We start from the raw sequence: 20,360 nt of genomic DNA, 5'->3' as shown, positions 1-20,360 counted from the left end.
AAGGAAAAGCCATCAGGATTGAGATATGGAGATGGAGTCTGGATGCTCGAGTGGCACATGACTGAGCAGGCACATGGACACTAGAACAGAACACAAGCACACAAGAACACACACACACACACACACGTAATGGCACAAATGTGTGGTGTGTCTCTGTAGCCACACTCAGTGTTCAGTTTATTTGACAGATTCATTTTAAATAAAATGAAACTACATTTTAATAATTACATAAGATAATACATTCAAATGATATGATAAGACACACCGATTTTCAATATCAAGCAGCAAAATGAACTGTTTTGTATAGCTACAAATAGCTGGATGTGGATGAGACCGGAAGCTAGACCCATAGAATTGACAAATGGCTGCGCACATTTTTACGGCAAGAAAACGGTGGATAGTATAGTATACCAGAAGTCACATATTAATAAACAATAAAATCAGCTTATTATTTCCATAAATATAATATTCTATGAATCTAAAATGCTTCGGTTTTAAATACTGTCAATATGTCAATAATGTGCGTTTTAGTGTCTATGCTTACGATTGCTAATGAGATCACATGTATAGGTCTACAATTAAAAAAAATATATATATATTTTTCCCACAGGAAGTTCTGTTCCTTTTTTTTTCGCTTCTACAGTACAAAGAAAATACGCTTTGACGAGGTCAGATTTCTCAAACAGGTTGTGGGGAGACAGGACGGATGTTGTTGCTTTTGCAATGACCCCTGGCAGCACCTCTTTCCAGTTTAAGGACCGGTCCCATTTGTGGAAGGTGGGAAGTTCCGTACGTCCTTATCAGCAGCAAGGACAGCCTGTTCCCACATTTCCTCCTCCAGCTGAATGGACACGAGAAAGAAAAAAACAGATATCTATGAAAACCGGAAGCTCGTGAGACTTTACAGGAAAAGGGCCCTTTTCTAGACTTTGTGAAATGTAAGCATAACAAAGAATATAGTGTAGTTTGAGATGTGAGAGGAAATTGTAGAGACAGAATCAATGTTTGACTCCTTTTTTATGAGAAACAATATTTGGAAATTCACAACAAATGGCATAAAAACTCACCAACACCAATGACTTCCTCCCACATGGCATTTCTGGGTGAATAAAAAGACCTATTGAGACAAAACATCTTTTAAAAAGCTAAAAGACAGAAATAATGTGTAAAACATCTTTACTAACCACTTAAATGTAAAACACAACAACAACAAAACCTATTTGGTGTGAAATAAAAACACTTCTCTTTTTATGTTCCTGAGATTTTATTAAGTGCAGCTGTTGTAATCAACACACCTGTGTCCTTTGAACTTGACATCTCTCTTCAGAAAACCCATCAGGTTCCTTGTGCGATTTAATCAAAGAAAACTAAAACACACTTGGGGTCAAAGGATTTGCTACAGGCCGTGCAAATGTGTGACTTCAAAAGGCATTGGGCTTAAAAAAACAGTTTGAGATGAGAGCACAGGGGGTTTTCGATTAGCAGGAAAGACTTTTTGAAAAAGCAAAGGAGGAAAGTAGCTGGGTGGGGGCTAATTAGCCCATCACACCTTTTAAAATACCTCTCTTTTTAAGGAGATTTTGACACTTTAACAGTGTGTGTTAACCCAAGCCATTGTTTTTCATTCATTATTTTGTCCTAATTTCCATTGCAAATTTTCAGACTCAACTCTTTTGCAAACGCCTACAAGATTCCATCAGCTGTGATAAAAATAGTGCAAATACCCAGTTATTCATAACAGCGAGCGCTATGAATGTGTTCATTTTTTATCATGCATAGAATTTCTCCACAGGTTTTTAATTATTCAAAGATAATTATTAGAAATATAATTATAAAATCAGATTAAGGTACAACACTCTAATATTGATTTAGATCTTAAGTATTATTACTTACACAGACAGACAGACAGATAGATTCTTTTGATTTTTGTTTCTGTCTGTTGTTTTGAAGTTTTGTTTTAAGTCATTTTAGAATACAATAACCATTTCAAATCTCAATATCAATATCTCAAGAGGTTGGAACTAGTTTAGGTTCTAGCCAAAAATAATCAAGAAGGGGGTGAAGCCATCTGGCTTTGGAAAACACCCCCCTTTAAAAAAAACAAAAAATAAAACCAGGTGTGACGGTGCTTTAAAAACACAGATTAGAATCGGAACGAGTGTTTTAAAGGTTGTGACGCAAGACAGATTTCATGATAAGAGCATGAGAGATTTATAACTATAATAAAATGAGTGAATCAGCCTTAAAGACCAAAATGCTTTAAAACAGCAGATAATGCTGGTCCCTGAATTCGATTGGCCAAGCAGATTTCCAAGAGTTTTAATGTTTTCTCTAACCCAGCATTGCTCAAACCAGGGTTTCTCTCACCAGTTCGGAAACTTCCACTTCAGTAAGGTCTCCGACCCACAACAGGTGTATACCTATCTTTAAACTTTCCGCTCCTATCTAGATTTGTTGAAAGGGAAAGCCTCTCAACTGACGTTCCCCTAAATAAAAAAATGGAGCAAGCTTCTTTTGTGCAGGTGGCATTGCGGAAACCATACGATCGAGCTCTTTTCCATTACTCCATTTTTATCTTTTTTTTCTTTTCCTTGAACAAAAGGTCAGAGGGAATTTCCTCAAAGTGCTCTGATTCAATGCCAACCAGGCCTGGCTAACAGGAGGAAGAACTAGTCCTCTGATGTCTGTGGGGGAGCTAAAGATAATGTTTACCTTCCCTTGCCTCGAAAGCAAGCAACCACTTTACCATATGTGGGTCTTGCACGAACCTGCATGTGCACAAATCCATAAACACAAGCAGGCAACCTCACACAACTGCTTTTACACAGGCACACATGCATAAGTTTCTATTATCTTCTCTTTGTTCTTCATTCCTGAGTTGGTTGCTCTAGCCCTTTTTTGGTGCCCCACCAGAGACAAGGGGCTTGTGTTATGCACAGAGATGTCACAAGCACACCTGCTCTCTGTACCAGACTCTGTGCTACACAGGAAGTGGTTAGAGAAGTATGGTTGTAATTTGTATCAACAACAACAGTCACATGCTGGAATTTTTTTGTTGTGTTTATGACAAATTCTTTATATATAATTTGAAACATATTGTGAAAATTAAAAAGCATATATGTAATCAACCAGAGTGGTTTTTAACATCACAATCTTAAAGGCTAACAATGGCTTTTAATCATCTGTCTACTGTAATGGACATCACTAAACCTCAACGTTATACTTTATAAAGCGTGTCAGCCACATCTTTTTTTTCCTTTGGGAAACTGGTCTAAATTATTTTTTTTCACCGCCGTTTGGATACATTGTTTTTATGTAAGACTGTCTGGAAGAGTTTAGCAGAGCTGCCACACACAGAAAGATGTGGTATGCAAAAAAGCAAACAAGAACCGCTGGGCCCTTCTGTCGATTGGCTCCCTGCTTCCGTCTGACCTCCACCCAGAGGAAAGCCACAAGGCTGCGGCTGATTGAGAAAGAGTAAACAAGGCTGCAAGTGTCTCTGAGGACACTTACTCGGCCTTACATGCACATGAACAAACCATTCATGCTGCCTGGGACTTGATCACACCAGAGACTGTAATTCATTCATAGTGGTCTATATTTACATAATACATGTGATGCAGCAGACACAACCCAATCTGGATACTGTAAAAATCTATGCATGTTTGTCTGTTCTGTTGTCTCTTTCCTGATATGTCTTGCTTGCTGCTGTCAAAACATGACTGGGATGTTGTCTTAGCTGCAGCTGTCCTCTTACCAAGACTTTTTTTTGGGTGAGAATGCTGTATGATCCCTCAAATCCCCTCCAGCCCCTCCCTCATCCTGCTTTGTGTCTTTTCATCTTGTGTCCTTTTTTTTTTTTTTGCATTGTTAAGTCCAATGTTCTCATTCGGAATGACACAGCTGGATGTCTTTAAGCTAAAATGAAAAAAAAAGGGATTTGGCGTGTCCCCTCCTGCAGGCCAGAGGAAGTTACCACTGAAGTGAGGACCACCGGGGTTGGGTATCCTTCACATAGATGGTCCCTCGGCTTCCTCGTCTGATACTTCCACTTGCTGTGTCTGTTGCAGAAGCAGGACCTGGTTGTCCAAGCATGTCCTCAGTTTGTCTTCGGTCAGTGTAAGACGCTCCTCGAGGACAGCAACGGTCTGAGAGAAGAGAACCAACAGTTAAAGTTCATATTTCATGGCCAAAAAAAGTCCTTTGTTTATTGTCAATAGTGTAGCAAAGCACAGCTCACACAGAAATCACTATCAATGCAGTTAATTTGTGAAATCTGCATGGAAATCTTTCACCCTGACTTGAAATTCCAGAATGAAATGACAGAAAAACAAACTACATCTAATCTGATTTTCTCTGTAGACCTAGAAAAACAGGACTAAGATGACTTAAAGTGGTTCACCTGGGTCAGGATGTCCAACTGTTGCACAATGTTCTCCAGAGTGCTAGTAAGGCTTGATGGGATACCTGAGTGCTCCTCTCTAGATGCTGTCATGCCACCAGCAAACCTTTCTTCTTGGCCTTCATCCTCCTCTTCTCGGTGTCGCATACGAGTTCGACCTGGACCTGAGATGGGCCGATCTCTGCCGCTTGTTGCACTGTCATGGCTACTTACATCCTAAGGAAAGAGAGAACCAAAATTAAAAGACTGGTTATGATTTACTCATGATAGTCCAAATCTGTATGACGTTCTCTCTTCTGTGGAACACAAAAAGAGATGTTTAGCAGAATGTACCAGGTGCTCTTTTAACAATCAACACCTAAAAATAGGTAACATTTTTGGCCTGATCCTCGCTCAAAGCTTTTTTTTGGCTTCACAAGACTTTTAACGACTACTTTTAGCGTACTTTTTGTGGTTTTTGGAGCTCAAAAACATTGGTCTCCATTTACTTTCATTGTATTTAGTAATGCACAAAAATGATTTATTTATTTTTTTACAGAAACACAAAAACCTCAATTTTACCAAAGTTTTACCTTTAACTTTGGTCAATGACTTCGGCCCTCCAAAACTTGAATTTTTTTTTTTTTTTTTTTTGCAGTATCAGCTGAATATTTTCACTTGTCAATATTTCAGTGTATTGTTGGCGGCGATAGCCTCATGGGCAGTGCGCTTTAGGTGTCCTGAGATTGAATTACATTTCATGGAAACATGGAATTAGTACATGGGCCTCTGACCCGATCATGCATACAACCAAAATCCTGACCAGCTCCAGAACAGAGACACAAAATGATGAGGAGGAGGGGAGGGTCATACATTCCTGCCCTAATGCAGGAAGAAAATCGATTGCAGCCCCTTACTTCCTGTGCAGCATCCTGACTTCAAAGCGCAGGGCTGAGAGACAGCATCACGGCCTAGGAAGGGAGGGGAGGAGGTGAACAAAGCTGTCAGTGTGTGGAAGGGACCGTTCTGGGGTCCTCCGGCACCCACCAGCCACATCTGGGCAACATCTGCTAGCCTCATTTACACGCTTCATGCTTAGACCTAGCTCACGCTATGCTCCAAATCTTGTATCTTCTTCCGTGTATTCTTTAACATTGTGGAAAACAGCACTTGGAAAATATTGTCTGTGCTAGTAGCAGTGGCATGTCATTTGTAAAAATCACTGGAAGGTGAGAATCTACGTGTTTTTATGATGTTAAGGTTCAAACCAGGAAATCTCACATCTTTGGGACTAACTACGGATGGGAACATAAAAGTTCTGGCTAAGACTCGTACGATCGATCCCACTTAATAGTTCCAGTAAAGTTATGATAAAATGGAAGTAGTGACAAATCTTTTGTTCTGTATACTGATGTTCATCTGAGTGCAGTGGATTATCATAAAGAAAAAGCATAGGTGGGGTCTGGATGCCACTGGTAGTTGATTGTGTTGTGAGATGAGGCCGTTGCACTCAAAAATAAAGGCAGATGAATGTGAAGAAAGAATCTTACTGTTTTCACCAGAATATTGAGTTATGATATTTTGATTGAAAATTTCGAGGTCATTTTTTAAAAATAAAACATGCATGGATTAATTTTTCACAAAAAGATCATGCAATTACAAAGATAGGGTGCATTTTAATTACATGCCGATTCCAACAATTATTTTATTATTTAAAGAAAAAATACTTCGATTTCATTGTATGGATAAATTGTTCACAATAACATGTGTTTAGAAAATAGGGCGATTTTTCACTTAACGCTGACTTGGAAAATAATGCACTTTCATTGGCAAATAATGAGATAATTAAAATTTCAAATAAATTTAAGACACTTTTAGATGACAAAAATGCAATCTAATAACTAGCCTTAACGGTATATTAAGCCTTTTTCTAATATTTTTTATAAATAATTACTTCATCAAAAGTAAAAAGTAAAAGTAAAAACAAAAACAATTAAATTAAATTAAATTAAATTAAATTAAAACAGTTGTATTATTTTAAATAAAATGTTCCTGGCAAAACTACTAATGTACATCTTTAACTACAAACTGTCATATGAACAACAAGTCAGTAGTTGTGTTTCCATTGCCCTTCAAATTGTGCAAACTGAAATTGAAAATTGAAAATACGCCAAATGGAAACACGTCAATTTTGTATAAACTCCAATATACAGCAAAAAAGTTTATAAGATCGCATGAGGTTGTTTTCAGGCAATTCGAAAAAAGAATATTTCGCAAAAATGTCAGCAGCTGCTTTTCCAGTTCCTTTCAAATTGCGCAAATTGAAATCGTAAAACTGCAATGGAAACCGTCTTTTATTTACAACTAAATAGTGAAAGTGACAGTGACGTGACATACGGCCAAGTATGGTGACCCATACTCGGAATTCGTGCTCTGCATTTAACCCATCCAAAGTGCACACACACAGCAGTGAACACACACGCGGAGCAGTGGGCAGCCATTTATGCTGCGGCGCCCGGGGAGCAGTTGGGGGTTCGGTGCCTTGCTCAAGGGCACCTCAGTCGTGGTATTGAGGGTGGAGAGAGCGCTGTACATTCACTCCGCCCACCTACAATTCCTGCCGGCCTGAGACTCAAACTCGCAACCTTTGGATTACGAGTCTGACTCTCTAACCATTAGGCCACGACTTCCCTAACTAACTCACTTGGCGTACGTGAAAGTCACATGATCATTCTTTAATGTACTATCACCTCCAAGAAACACCTAATACATGGCCGCTCTTGAGTATAAGGGGCTTTCTTTTCCATTAATGCTTATTTAACAGCATATGTCGTAACTCCTTATTTACACTGCACACGTCTGCAGTGCATTACGGCTCCAACACGACGACCACTCTAGTCACTGCTTGTGTTTATACCAGTCGCCATTTCGCAATAGTTTTTTTATCGACATTTATGAAATATTGCTAAAGTTTTGCGCAAATCTGTAATGGAAGTGCATCTAGTATGTTTGTGACCCGTTCAAAAGACTCAAGTAGTAGTAGTATAGTATGGAGACAGACCACATTGGTTTATTGCATAAGAATATTACTTATATGATTTTTTTAGGGCTTTCTAGGTAAAATCAGAGGTAAACTTTAACAGCCCTAATGTTAGAGCTTTGTTTTGTCATAAGCGCACATAACGCTGCTATATCAAAGCAGAAAGGTAAGATTTGGCCAAATGTTTCTTACTCAATGAGCTCTGGTTGGGAAAGAAACTAGTCTGTGTTGCAGGGTGAATGAGTGACCTCTCCCAGATTGCTTCACCAGTTGCCATGACAACAGCGTACCTGTGGTTGCTCGCAAAGAGTTACACTCATTCTGTTCCCTTGGTGGCAGTGCAAGCGATATGTGAAGAGAGCGTGCACCTTTATTAACAACTGTTGTGTTCAGTCAAAAACAGTGTTGCAGTCTGAAATTTGAAGTGGGCACAGGTGGGTCATTACATTTCGTACATATTCATTCAGCTCCGAGGCCAAAACTGAGGGTCTTTATGCCAGCGCTGATATAATTTATGTCAACAGGCTTGCTGGCCGCTAAGCAGGTACTTCACTGGGCCATTGGGAATATTTATGAGCTCCCTCAACAACACCAAAACCCCCCAACAACTCTTTGAAATATCACTGTTCTTCATTGAACACCTGGGAAATGGAGCATAATGACTGGATACTTGACAAGATCAGAGCAGCCGCTGAATTCGTGTCTGGTCGGATACTCATTAAGAAATGGGAAGACACCTTCTCAACGGTCTCCTCACAACAATATTGGCTCCTCATTAGCGCTAATATTAGAACGATGTGTCCGTGCCGGTGAGAGAAATGTCAAATCGTCTTTCATTTGATGTAACACAAGCTTGTCCTCAAGGATAGGCACTGAAAGTCCAAAAATGGTTCGTTTTTATTTTTAAAAACCATAGGCCTCCTCTTACTGCCACTAAACCACTGACTGATCTAGTCTTGTGACAGAAGATTTTCCTTGTCACAGAATGCCATGTAATATCATTAAAGTGAGCCGTCTTATACAAGGAAATGTTTATTGATATCAAAGGAGGCACTGGCTCTTTGACCTGCTAGCCTTTTCATACCCCCAAGTCATTTTTAGTACTCTTTAACAGAGGCTGGTTTCTGCCGTGTTAAGTATCTGCTAAAGGCTGGCTAATGGGGTTTAAGCTAGTATCTGGCTCCAGTCGCGGGACGGATTAAGTTTCATATTAGCGTGCACATGTCCGCTTCCTGCACTAAGTTGGGAAGGAAATGAGAGCTAAACCCACTTATTTCACCATTTCACTAGCACAATTTGTGAGATAATCTGTGAATCCGAAACAGAACCTGAAATGTGCCTCAATAAGACTGTTAAATATTTAAGATTCAACTTAGACTCTGAAGCAACTTTTTTAAGAAAGGCAATCATATTTCATATTCAAAACCATTGCCTAAAATGCTGTTTTTCAGTCAAGTTAATATTTTTTCCTATGCTGATTTAGCAGATAATTAATAAAGTCTTATTTTAAAAGAGGATAATATTAAAGATATTAAAAGACTGTATTATTTTAAATTTAATTATTTTTTAAACCTAAAACACTCTCTTAATGCTCAATACAAATTATTTACAATTAATAAAAAATTGTCAATGTCAAGTTCACTTAACTTTTTTTTATTATTATAATTTGCTTAATTTTAAGGCAACAGGTTTCCTCAATTTTTTTTTAAAGTTAAGTCAACATCACTTTTTACAGTGTATATATACACAAATACATTCACACACACACACACACACACACACGCGTGCACGCACACACTTAAGCCAGTGAATGATAAGTCTTTTGCATTACAGTCTGGATAGTCCATCATAGTTTAAAATCACTGCACCGCTATGTCATGTTATCATATTTGCACATGTCCTATTTCAATTATTACGATGCCGGCTATTTTTGCAAGCCAACTCTGACACTTCTTTATGATACGGTGTATTTGACCCCTCATGCTGGCTGGACATGTGGAAAAGTGAAACCAACACTTGTCACTTCTGAATGTAGGCCACATCCTGTCAGGGGACCGAGACCACAGCTGTCTGCAGCACCATGAGCTTCACACAGGAGGCCAGGTGACGGGTGAAGCCCAAAGAGGACTCGCTTTTGCTTTGGTGTGCATCGGTGCTCAGGAAATGGGCTTTGAAACGGGTCTTTGTCCTTAAATGAGGAACACACACTTCCGAGATGAACACACACACGCGTGTACACGCAAACCCTGACCCTGGGCTTCAAAAGCAGAGCTGTTTGGTTAGTCTTCCAGATGAAAAGATAGAAAACACAAAGCCGTACTGAAAGACTGGAATATCAGAGATGGCTCCCGCACGCTATGGTAGGGGAAGCAGACGCTTCCTTTTTCCCTCTCCGTCTGTTCTCGTATCAAACCACTCTTCACTCGCCCACACGTTGGCTTCAGGGTAGATAAATATCCGTTTTCAGAGATACCACAAAACTGCAGCATTTTATAACCAGCTCTGTGACTAAGTGGTTATGTCACATTTCGATGGTGACTGAAGTGTACGCCCTCATTGAGAACAACACACAACCAAACACTGCAATAAAACCTGCAGATCTCTGTCAGTACCCTCTCATCCGCTCTGCGTTCACAATGAGTGTAGATACTGCCAGTGACCTGAAACCTCTAAATGTCAAGTCCACAGGATATGATATAACTCGCTTATGCAAACCAGGCTGCACTGACGAACCTGCTTCATCAATCTCGAATAAAAACAATGGATTTAAAAACAATCAGACAGAATGATGTAATATCATTAGGGGATTCTTTGTAATTCATTCAATTAGAATTGAAAGCATGAATTCGACTGGTGGAACTCAAATCTAAAGGCCTTGTTTGAAGAAAAGGGGGATCCCTCTACAAAAACGGTCAGAAGGACAACGAATGCTGCGTTCTGACCCAATTCCTATCGGAGGCACAGTTTCAGATCCCACAGACTGGATGAGTCATCAGGCGCATTTGCGCACACACCTAAATGTTTCCAAGCGCTCCAAAATCAGGTTGAAGGAATCACAAAACCAAAATGTATGGAAAGTGAAAATAACCGCTATAGGACATACAAGTTTATCAGATATAATGGAGGGCATGTCCTTGTGGTGATTGGGCATCAAGAAGGTTGGGTGACGTTGACGTGAAGAAAGGCAGTTGTTAACATCAAAAGAACATCAATAACCTAATAAACTCTCTTAACACTCTTTAAATTGGTAAACAAATAATTATTACTGATAATAATAAAAGTGGTTATATATATATATATATATATATATATATATATATATATATATATATATATATATATATATATATATATATATATATATATATATATATATATATATATATATATATATATATATATATATATATATATATATATATATATATATATATATAAATATAAATATATAACCACTTTTATTATTATCATAAGATAATATCTTCATAATAAAGAATATGAAAAGTACAGTAAAGCGAGTTCTTGGAAACCACATCCATCATTTCCCTATCTAGCACGTTCTACAGCATTCAAACACCTCCATTCATTTTACACTCAAGAGCCTGTGACTGTGACTCACGGTGCTCGGTAGAGTCGTGATGGAAAAATTCAGCATTAAATAACCTTGCGAGAGCGACCGAAGTTTGTTGCATGCCGCCCGAAACGCTTGTTTTGTCTGGGATGTGGCTCCTTCTTTGTTACTGTTTGCGCCCTGTTGCCTGAAATGCAGGCAAGGTTAAACATACAGGCTGCGTTGTAGGTGGTGGTGGTGTCAACTGAGGATGTGTAGGTGGAAATTTAGCCCCTCGGAGCAGGCAAAGATGAGTCACTGCGAGAAAACTGAAGGTTAAGTCTTGAAGGTGCAGTTTATGCACTATTTTAATTTGCCATAAAGACACAAACAGAAATTCGTTTACTATCCTCGGGTAAAATGCCACTGGATAAAAAGGAGTGGATAAAAATATAGATCTTAAAAACAGACTTTGCATGACACATAGTCGGCCTCAGTGTTGGGCAAACTCAGAAAATGAAGCTAGCTAAGCTATAAATGATCCTTTACACAAAGTAGCTGGGAACAGTACAAGCTAGGGGTGGGCAATATGACCAAAATCTTATGAGTAATTTTATTTAAACAACAACAACATCCCAATAATTATTTTTGCTTTAAATGAGGACTTTTTGATATCGAAATATCAATGATATCAAAAGACCTAAAAGTACTGTGTTTTCGAAGATAACTTGGAAAGACAGGCATTTTGACACAAGTGTGTGTATTTAACGGTTCAAGGCCTAAAAAACGGCAAAAATAACTCAAAAAATATTAGCACCGTCTTCATGTGCATGTCTCTCTTACAGCACGCGCATATAGCAAAATTAGTTCTCTTTCGCTGCAGATTGCGTTTCAACGGCTTAAACACAATGCTTAAAAACACATGTAAATGATTAATTTCCGTGACCACGTATCACAGCAACGTCAAGTGAGCATGTAACTATGATAGAGACAATAGTCCAACATCTCTAGTTAATAGTCTACATGCTAAATGCTACAATTAGCCTTATTTTCGATTGATTAATTATTCAGAATGAAACTTACTAATGTTTTGCTACCTTAAAAGACTTATTACTTCATGAATCGGACAGTGGTGTTTCGGGATCTAAAAAGCTGGCAGAAAATACTAATTGTCATAGAAAACATAACATTGCAATAATGCTACATAATCAACGTAATAAAGAGAATAAGCAGAAGAAAAAGCAGAAAGCCACAAAGGCAGCATAAAGTTTAAACTCTACAGCCTAAATATAATCCATGGAAGAGCAAAGTGTGTGTTTGGCTCAGGTCAGCTCACTTTGGTGCTGCTCGTAGCAGATACAAATTGATGCTCATTGTGGCAACCGTAATGTTTCAGAACAGGAAACCATTAACATGGCATTACGCAGCGGATGGAGGGCAGGAAATTAAATTTGGCTGTCTTTGAGTAACTGATGTCACAGTTCTCCCTGTGGGTAATTGATTATTACTGCCTTCCGCTGGCTAAGAGCACTGTGGATGTGGGTCATGCAGGAATGGGGAAAACAGACAGAGGTATGGTGAGCTTGAGTCCGAATGATTAGTTCACTAAACAGTCTGATTCAGATCTCGAATTCAACTCACTGAATAAATCTGTTCGCAAAAGTTTACAGTTATCTGGATTCGAAGAAAAGTTATTAACAATTTATACTTTTTATCAACAATTTAACAATTTATAGTCTGTCTCACTCAAAGCTACTGTATGGCTTAAGAAGACTTGGAAAAATGCCACAAGAGTTGCACGGACTGTCGCCACGTCTATCTTTTGCTATCTGCCTAGAAGTTAGAGGAATTGGAAATAAGGAAGTCATGATAACCAAGGCAGAGCAATCTCAAATAAAATGCAATCAGAAAATAAAATTAAAATTGATATATAAAATGTGAATTATTTTAATGACTTAAAACTGACACAATTACATAGAAATTATACATGACATATCTGATTTAAAAAGTATACATTTATTGTTTTGAGAGATTTTTCTCATAAAATCTCAAATAAAACAATTATACAATAGAAGAAAAAAAATAAACACACAGCATAATTTAAATTTGACATCAATTTAATTTAAAATTGATAATTTATTGTAATTTATTATATAGGGGCCATATCACCTCAGTGAAAAAATAACGCCTGTGTTATACCGTTTTCCTCCTCATCATTTCCTGTCCTCTCTCATTATCAATAAAACTGGCCAAATGGTGGCAAAAAAAACAAACAATATTACACAGCCAATAACGTTTTGACCTTACATAAGGTCATTCACCAACATTTACGACTATACTCAGAGAATTTAGTATAGGTTATAAAAATATAAAAATGACAAAAATATAGGTTATATAAGCAAACACATGCTGATATAACCATATCACATATCTGCCAGACTGCATAAGCAAGGGGCGAAAAAAAGAAAGAGCCAAAGTCCAACAGTATTGGAAATTCAGAACTGCACTAAAACAATTAAAAAAACACTAGCTGTCCAATGAGCACCATGCTTATCTTGGCTTTAATGCTCAACCCTACTGATCTTACAGCCAATGATTAACACCAGGGTCAACAGCCCACTGCCTGTAAAAGCTTTGCTATCAGCAGGAGATATCACGCAGCCAACTGACACCTCATTGAGACGTGTTGGATCCAACCCTCATCGGCAAACTGTTCACACCGAGAGAGAGAGTTCACATCCTCTTTTCTGCTTTTTGTGGCCTCACAATCAAACGCTGTTTTATGCGTGGGAGAAAAAAGATAAGAAAACACTTGCACAAGGTTAAATGAGAACATGATGTCCTACCATGCTGTAAAAATGTTTGACAAAAAGGCGGTGTGCTGTACATGTGGCACATTGTGCAAACATAAGTGAAAGTGGGAGCTCTAATGGTGGTAATGGCGCTGTCATGTAAAAATCTCATAAAATGTGTGAAAAGAGAGTGGGACTAAGGTTGTCAGTAGCCAGAGGCTAATTGTCAAATATTACGATGAAACGATGAAAATGGCCAACACTGTTTAATATGGCCTGGTTATGACAAAATATGCTCCTATGTTCTATGTAGCTCCTATGTAGCCAATCTACCATATTTAAATGTAACTTAAAATAACTTATATAAAAATAAAAAATAAGCATTAAAAACACTTTTTAAATTTATTTATTTTTGGATTTATTTTTTGTTTTTGCCTTGATTATGACAGGACAGTATAGAGATGATAGAAAGTGAAGTGGGAGACAAAGAGGGGGGGCGGGATCGGGAAAGGACCTTGAGCCCGGGCTTCGAACTCGGGATGCCGGTAGCACAACGGCGCTATATGACAGTGCGCTGCCCACGTGGCTATTGGCGCAGATTAAACTATTTTATTTAATTTTTTTAAATATATTTTAACTAATTATTAAAAATGACAACAATATTGAAGCAACAAATTTGAAGTATTTTTATCGTGGTGTCTAAAAACACAGCTAATAGCACAATATGCAAATGAATCATTATTCTAATAAAAGTAACAAATGCATGTGTAATTCATAATATTTTTTATTTTTGTCCTTTTGTCCCACCCTGTCACCATCCTCACTGAACTTCCACTTATTTTAAGGTGCAGTCAGCACTTCTGTTTCCGATCTCACCGCCTCCTCTTCTCTTTCTTCCTCTCTCTCCATCAGCCACTTCTGCTTTAATTTTTAACTCTCTTGCTCAACGTCGGCTGTGCACAGCTGCAGCTAAGGCAGAGCCAGAATACTGTGGATTTTCCATTTAAGAATGGGACATTGTGGGAAATTGCCTGGTCCAAAGCCGTGGACTCCAGACTGATCCAAATGCATATTAGCTACAACAGAACATTGTGATTAGTAAGGCACGAACCACAGTTCACAAAGACAAGATGTGATGGTGCTGAAATGAGATGAGTTGGTGACACCTCAATTGCTGTCAGATGTGAACTCACAAGAACTACTGCTGCGAAGTAGAATGCTGAACGCTAAAATGGGAAGTAGGTTGGGAAGGGAACAGAAGCTGAGTGGCGGTAGCCCTGGTGTTTAAGGTGCACTCGATAATTGAAAAGTGGTGTGGCAATTACTGGAGATTTGCTGGTGTCAAAAGACCTGCTTTGAAATGCTGCGGATATTCTCTCAATCCAAGTACATAATGGAGAGCAGCTCCAAGTATGCTTTAAATCTGTAAATGATCTGACCTGAGCCTCATCTTTATTTTCTGTCATAGGAATATTATAGCTGTTGTTCAAATTATGGCCAATAAATATCTTTACCATCCTGCCATCTACCACTATTTGATAAATAATATGTAAATAAATAAAACTGAAACAATTATACATAAACATTTTTATTTATATATTTGATATTATATATTTATTTTAAATTATATTTTAAAATTAAATAATATTTCATCATTAAATATTAAAATAAATGTAAAATATAAGCATTTATATGAGAAACTATAAATATAAAATATGAATATTAAAAAAATATGTATTAAAATGACCTGGAATAAATATACATTTTGAATAATATAATATTTATTACATTCCGAGAGAAAAAAAATTACATTGAGAAATGTTATATTAAATTAATAAATTAAGTAATAAAAATATTCATAAACACAATTTTATGTATAAAATATAATTCCTCATTATATATTTCCTTCAAAAAATATTAATATAAAAAAAGAATGATATTCAGAAAGGGAAAACAAATTCTCTTGATAAATATGTAATTTTCATATTTACTATGGACTATAAAAACTGTTCTTGCACTTTCTCGCCTGCTTGTTTTTCTGCTCCCTGCTGAGTGTAATACTGGCAGGCGGGCTATGTCCCTCGCAGGAGACTGCTCTGCGTCTTTTCGTATCATTAACCTATTTTAAATCAGCTTTCAAAGAATTAGGCAGTTTTTTAAAATATTTACCCCTCTCTGCAACACATGCCAAATGACGCACTCAGCTGGCATGGAAGAAAATCATTTCTGCATTACAGTGCTTAATACACAAAACAAATAAGCAGAACCGGTCAGAACATAAAACGCCCTAACTATGAGCTAGTAATGAATACCAACTGTTGTATTTAATCTGCAAATCAGTGGATCAAAAAAGAAAAAAAGAAAACATACAAGTCTCCCTTATTTTGAATCATTTTTCTGAATTGAAGTGGAGCATAAAGTCTCTCACTAATCCATACTTACAAGCTCTCAGCACTGCAGCAAATAGAGCGGCCAGAGTGAAAGTTCAGCCGTTTGACTGACAGCTACAGCAGCAGGTGGTGCAGGGTCCAGCTGAGCCTCTGCCCTTCACCAAGCTCCGCCAGGGAGCCTCAGCCTCAGCATGCTGCCTCTCAACTCCACCATTACTCCCTAAACCGGACAGACAGAACCTTCACGTCAAATCAGCCTGAGAGCAACAGGAGCTGGAGTACGGTTCAACCTGCTCCTATTACCCACTTAGAAACACGGTTACAAAATTCTGATTCAAACATATCAGTTTTAAATGACACTTTCTTCTCAGATATGTAATTTTAGCCAAGTTATAGAACTGTGTGAATCTTTTGCAAAGAAGCAATCTCAGAATCACCAACAAACAAGTTTAAGATGGTGAAGCCATTGGCGCCAATAGGCTTGTGGGCAGCGCGCTGACATATAGCATCGTTGCGCTACGGGAGTCCTGAGTTAGAGTCCCAGCTCGTGGACCTTTCCCGATCCCGCCCCCCACTGACTCTCCCACTTCACTTCCTGTCGTTACTCAACTGTCCTATCAAAGTAAAAGCAAAAATGTAAAAAAAACAAACAAAGATAATGACGCCATCTTAAAAGAAATTTTGCTTATCTACCTTATTATTCCTAAATGTGGAATTAAGCCTATGGGCAAGATTTATGGTTCATTATCCACTGTAGGGAAATAACGTGAAGAATAACAACGTGGAGTAAACGGTAAATCTGTTTGCATTACAAACCATTGTGTTCATAATTAAGATAATACACTAAAATAATATGGTAATACACACCAATTTGCAGTATCAAGCAGCAAACCGAGTGGTTTTGTACAGCTAAAAATCGATGGAAGCAAATGAGACCAAAAGCAAGAACCACAAAATTTACAAATGGCCACGTCCATTTTTACGGGAAGAATACAGTGGATAAATAAACTTTTATTTGGTTCTATACTGATTTTTACCAATATTAAAATTGATTATTTTACCCAATGGATGGACCAAAATTAAATTTCTGGCCATCACTGAAGCTGATAATTATTTTATGGCAGATAACTGATATATTAAATTAAATTAAATAGATTCTTTAGCATTTTAAATTGAGAACTATTAACTATTATTACTATAATTTTTTTTACATTAAAATTGCAAAACATTAACCATTTAATATTTTGATATTCAATTTGAGATTATATTTAATATTTTGTGACTGGTTAAAGACGACATTAACAGCATTAATAAATTATTAAAGAATAATTAAATTTTTAAACATTAATTAAAGAAATCAATTAAAGAGATTAACTGCTGTTAGATGCTGGCAAAGGAAATTGAAATGTAAAAATAAAGGAAATGAGCATGAACAATTAAATACCCAATATAGACAGATAATGATAAATGTCAAAATAATAAATTCAAAATAAATCTCTAATACTTTTCAATAATAATATCCTACAGATATATTATACATCCCAAAATTTTAAGCTTATTTGGGTATTTCTCTATTACCTAAGCATACGTGCAATATTTAAACTCATTGGAAATTAATACAGCATGTGTCTCCAGAGGCACAGTGTGTGGATGCTGGAGAAATGAGCCATTGATGAGATGATATCGGCGGCGACGAGTCTCGGAATAGTGTCACCATGTGAAAAGGCCGCAGAATATCAACCACATAAAGCAGAATATCAAGGCTCCCCTGCGCTTCCTCTCATTTGAGCCAGTGTCAGAGGCGGTAGATTACTGAGAAGAGCTTCCTGTTACTCTAAATAGGTATGACCTCTGCAATTTAAATTTAAAATGTAAAACTACAGGTGCACTCTTCCACTTGTTGCGTGGTGTTGGTGGGTGTTGTTTGCCATGTACGAGTCAAATAATGATATTAAAATTCCAGTATAAATGGAAAATCTAGGATATTCTCCTATAGACATTGCTTTCTGTGATCAATCGAGGGCCTCTAGCATCCAGTAAGATCTCATGCCATCTCACTATAGCTCAGACTTCCACAAAGGTTATTTGTCTGGCTGTAAGCTGATGCAAGGTGTTGCTCAAGCAGCATGAGCGAGAACAACAGACAGTAAACGCTTTTCATTCTAGTTCAAGCCGATTAGGCTAAACGCAGAAAAATCACGCCTGTATTGGTCTTTTTCTTTGTAAGTTCCCATGATTTGATTCTTCTGAAAACCTATTAGTCCAAACCCAACAGATTTTGAGAAGTCTGATAAAACGTTTGGACTCAAAAGGCCTTTGTACTCCATTAATATTACATTAAAAGCTAAAGAGTCACATCTTAGTTTCAAATAAAGCAGATGAACAAAGGAAATTACATTTATTCATAATAAAAAAAAGACTAAATGACCAATTCGGATTATACAGACTTAAAAATCTAATGGTAACAATTGCTATTGGTCAAATGTGAATGTTCAGACAATAATATTACATTCAGAATCTGTTAACAACCAATATAAATTACTTTAAGAATGCTACTTTTTTGTTGTTAATTTTTTTTTTTTTTTAAGAATTTCCCCACTTTTTAAATTACTTACTCATTTAATCAATTATTTGCTGTCATCTAATAAACCCTTAAAGTTAATCTCTAAACAGTAATAAGTTAATCAATGTTAAATGTGATCTTTAATAAATCTCAAAATATCTTTAACAACAAATGTTTTTTTATACAATTTAAAATAAAATAAATAAAATAAAAATAATTTATTTTTTAATTGAAATAATGTTTTTAAATGAAGATGTACATATTTTATTATTATTATTATTTGATTTAGTAGATGGAATATATAATATATAATAACAATATATTAAATACAAGAAGTATGATATATTATTACTGATAATATAATTATTATTAGCAGTAGTAGTAATAATAATAATAATAATATATTTGAAGTACCATATATTGTTAATATTTATACACTATTGCTGTTATTATTAATATAATTATTAGTAGAGATACTACTACTACTACTACTACTACTACTACTACTACTACTACTACTACTAATAATAATAATAATAATAATACAACAATAGGATTATTAGCTGGAATAATGATAATATATTTTAAGTATGATATTGTTATTTATATAGTATTATTGATATTAATACAATTATTATTAGCAGTAGTAATAATGATATATTTTAAGTATTATATATTGTTAATATTTATATATTGTTTTGTTGTTATTAATACAATTAGTAGTAAAGATCATAATAATAATAATATTATTATTTTAATATTAGCTGGAATAATAACAACAATACCGGTGTGAAACTAGTGGCAAATTTTATCCCTAGACAAAAAAACACTGGCATCTCCTTCCCTATGCCTCCATGTACTAGAATGACGCAAATCAGTTAGGAGAAAAAAATAATAAAAATCAGGAAGTGAAAATGGTGTGGCATGTCCAGAATGAGCGTTGTGCCTGACACCTGACCCACTACTGCCTTGACGGGGTCAATGCAGGTCAAGAGAATGATGGGAAAGAGGGGAGACAGATGTTTCCAACAGTGGCCTGGAAAAAATGCAGACGCGCTTGGGTAAGTAAACATGAGAGAGTCACCTACACAATTCCTCCACAATTCTTCCATCACCTCCTTGAAGGTTAGGATGAGGTCAAGCAGATCTTCACTCTGCAACCTAAAGTAAGTGCCACTGTTTACATTTGTGGTAATACTGAAGGTGGTCAGGCAGCGGAGACCCAATACTGCGGTTCAACCGAAACACAAGGCTATTTACAGTAAGTCAATAAAAGATTCCAGTGTTAAAAGGGGTTGCAGCAGAGGACTTCCCCGAAACCAAAGTGGGTTCAGCAATACGGTAATTTCAAATTCAAAGCAGTTCTTTCTGTGGTATCTGATTCAACAAGGACTCCTGCTGAGTGACCTCCATAATGGCTTCACTTACTTGAGGTGATCACTTGGCCTGATGACCCCTTTTTAACCCCAACAATACTCCACAACACCTGTTTTTTCACGATGGGGTGATGCACTGATACAAACATAGTGATAGACACATGGCATCAATACAGATGGCCTGTTGGGCCAGGGCTAGTCTCAGCCTCAGACCTCACGCCCACAATGTTGTTGGATGACTAGTTGACCATCCTACCCATCTCTATAA

The 20,360-nt window shown here is 36.9% G+C and overlaps 1 protein-coding gene across 1 annotated transcript in view; it reads right to left on the bottom strand.

Annotated features, from left to right (window-relative positions):
- Nucleotides 1-2,589: 2,589 nt before the first annotated feature.
- The window catches only part of LOC306868215 (POC1 centriolar protein homolog B), a 34,413-nt gene continuing 16,642 nt past the window's right edge, over nucleotides 2,590-20,360 (bottom strand). The window contains exons 11-12 of the mRNA XM_079414295.1: nucleotides 4,403-4,618; nucleotides 2,590-4,148 (exon numbers count right to left, since the gene is read on the bottom strand). Coding sequence (XP_079270421.1) covers nucleotides 4,011-4,148; nucleotides 4,403-4,618 — 354 coding nt within the window. The 3' untranslated portion in view covers nucleotides 2,590-4,010. The remainder of the gene's footprint in view (nucleotides 4,149-4,402; nucleotides 4,619-20,360) is intronic.

The sequence above is a fragment of the Barbus barbus genome, assembly GCF_936440315.1.
Source record: "Barbus barbus genome assembly, chromosome: 50".
Classification (NCBI taxonomy): domain Eukaryota; kingdom Metazoa; phylum Chordata; class Actinopteri; order Cypriniformes; family Cyprinidae; genus Barbus; species Barbus barbus.
This window is presented reverse-complemented; position numbering and strand designations above follow the sequence as displayed.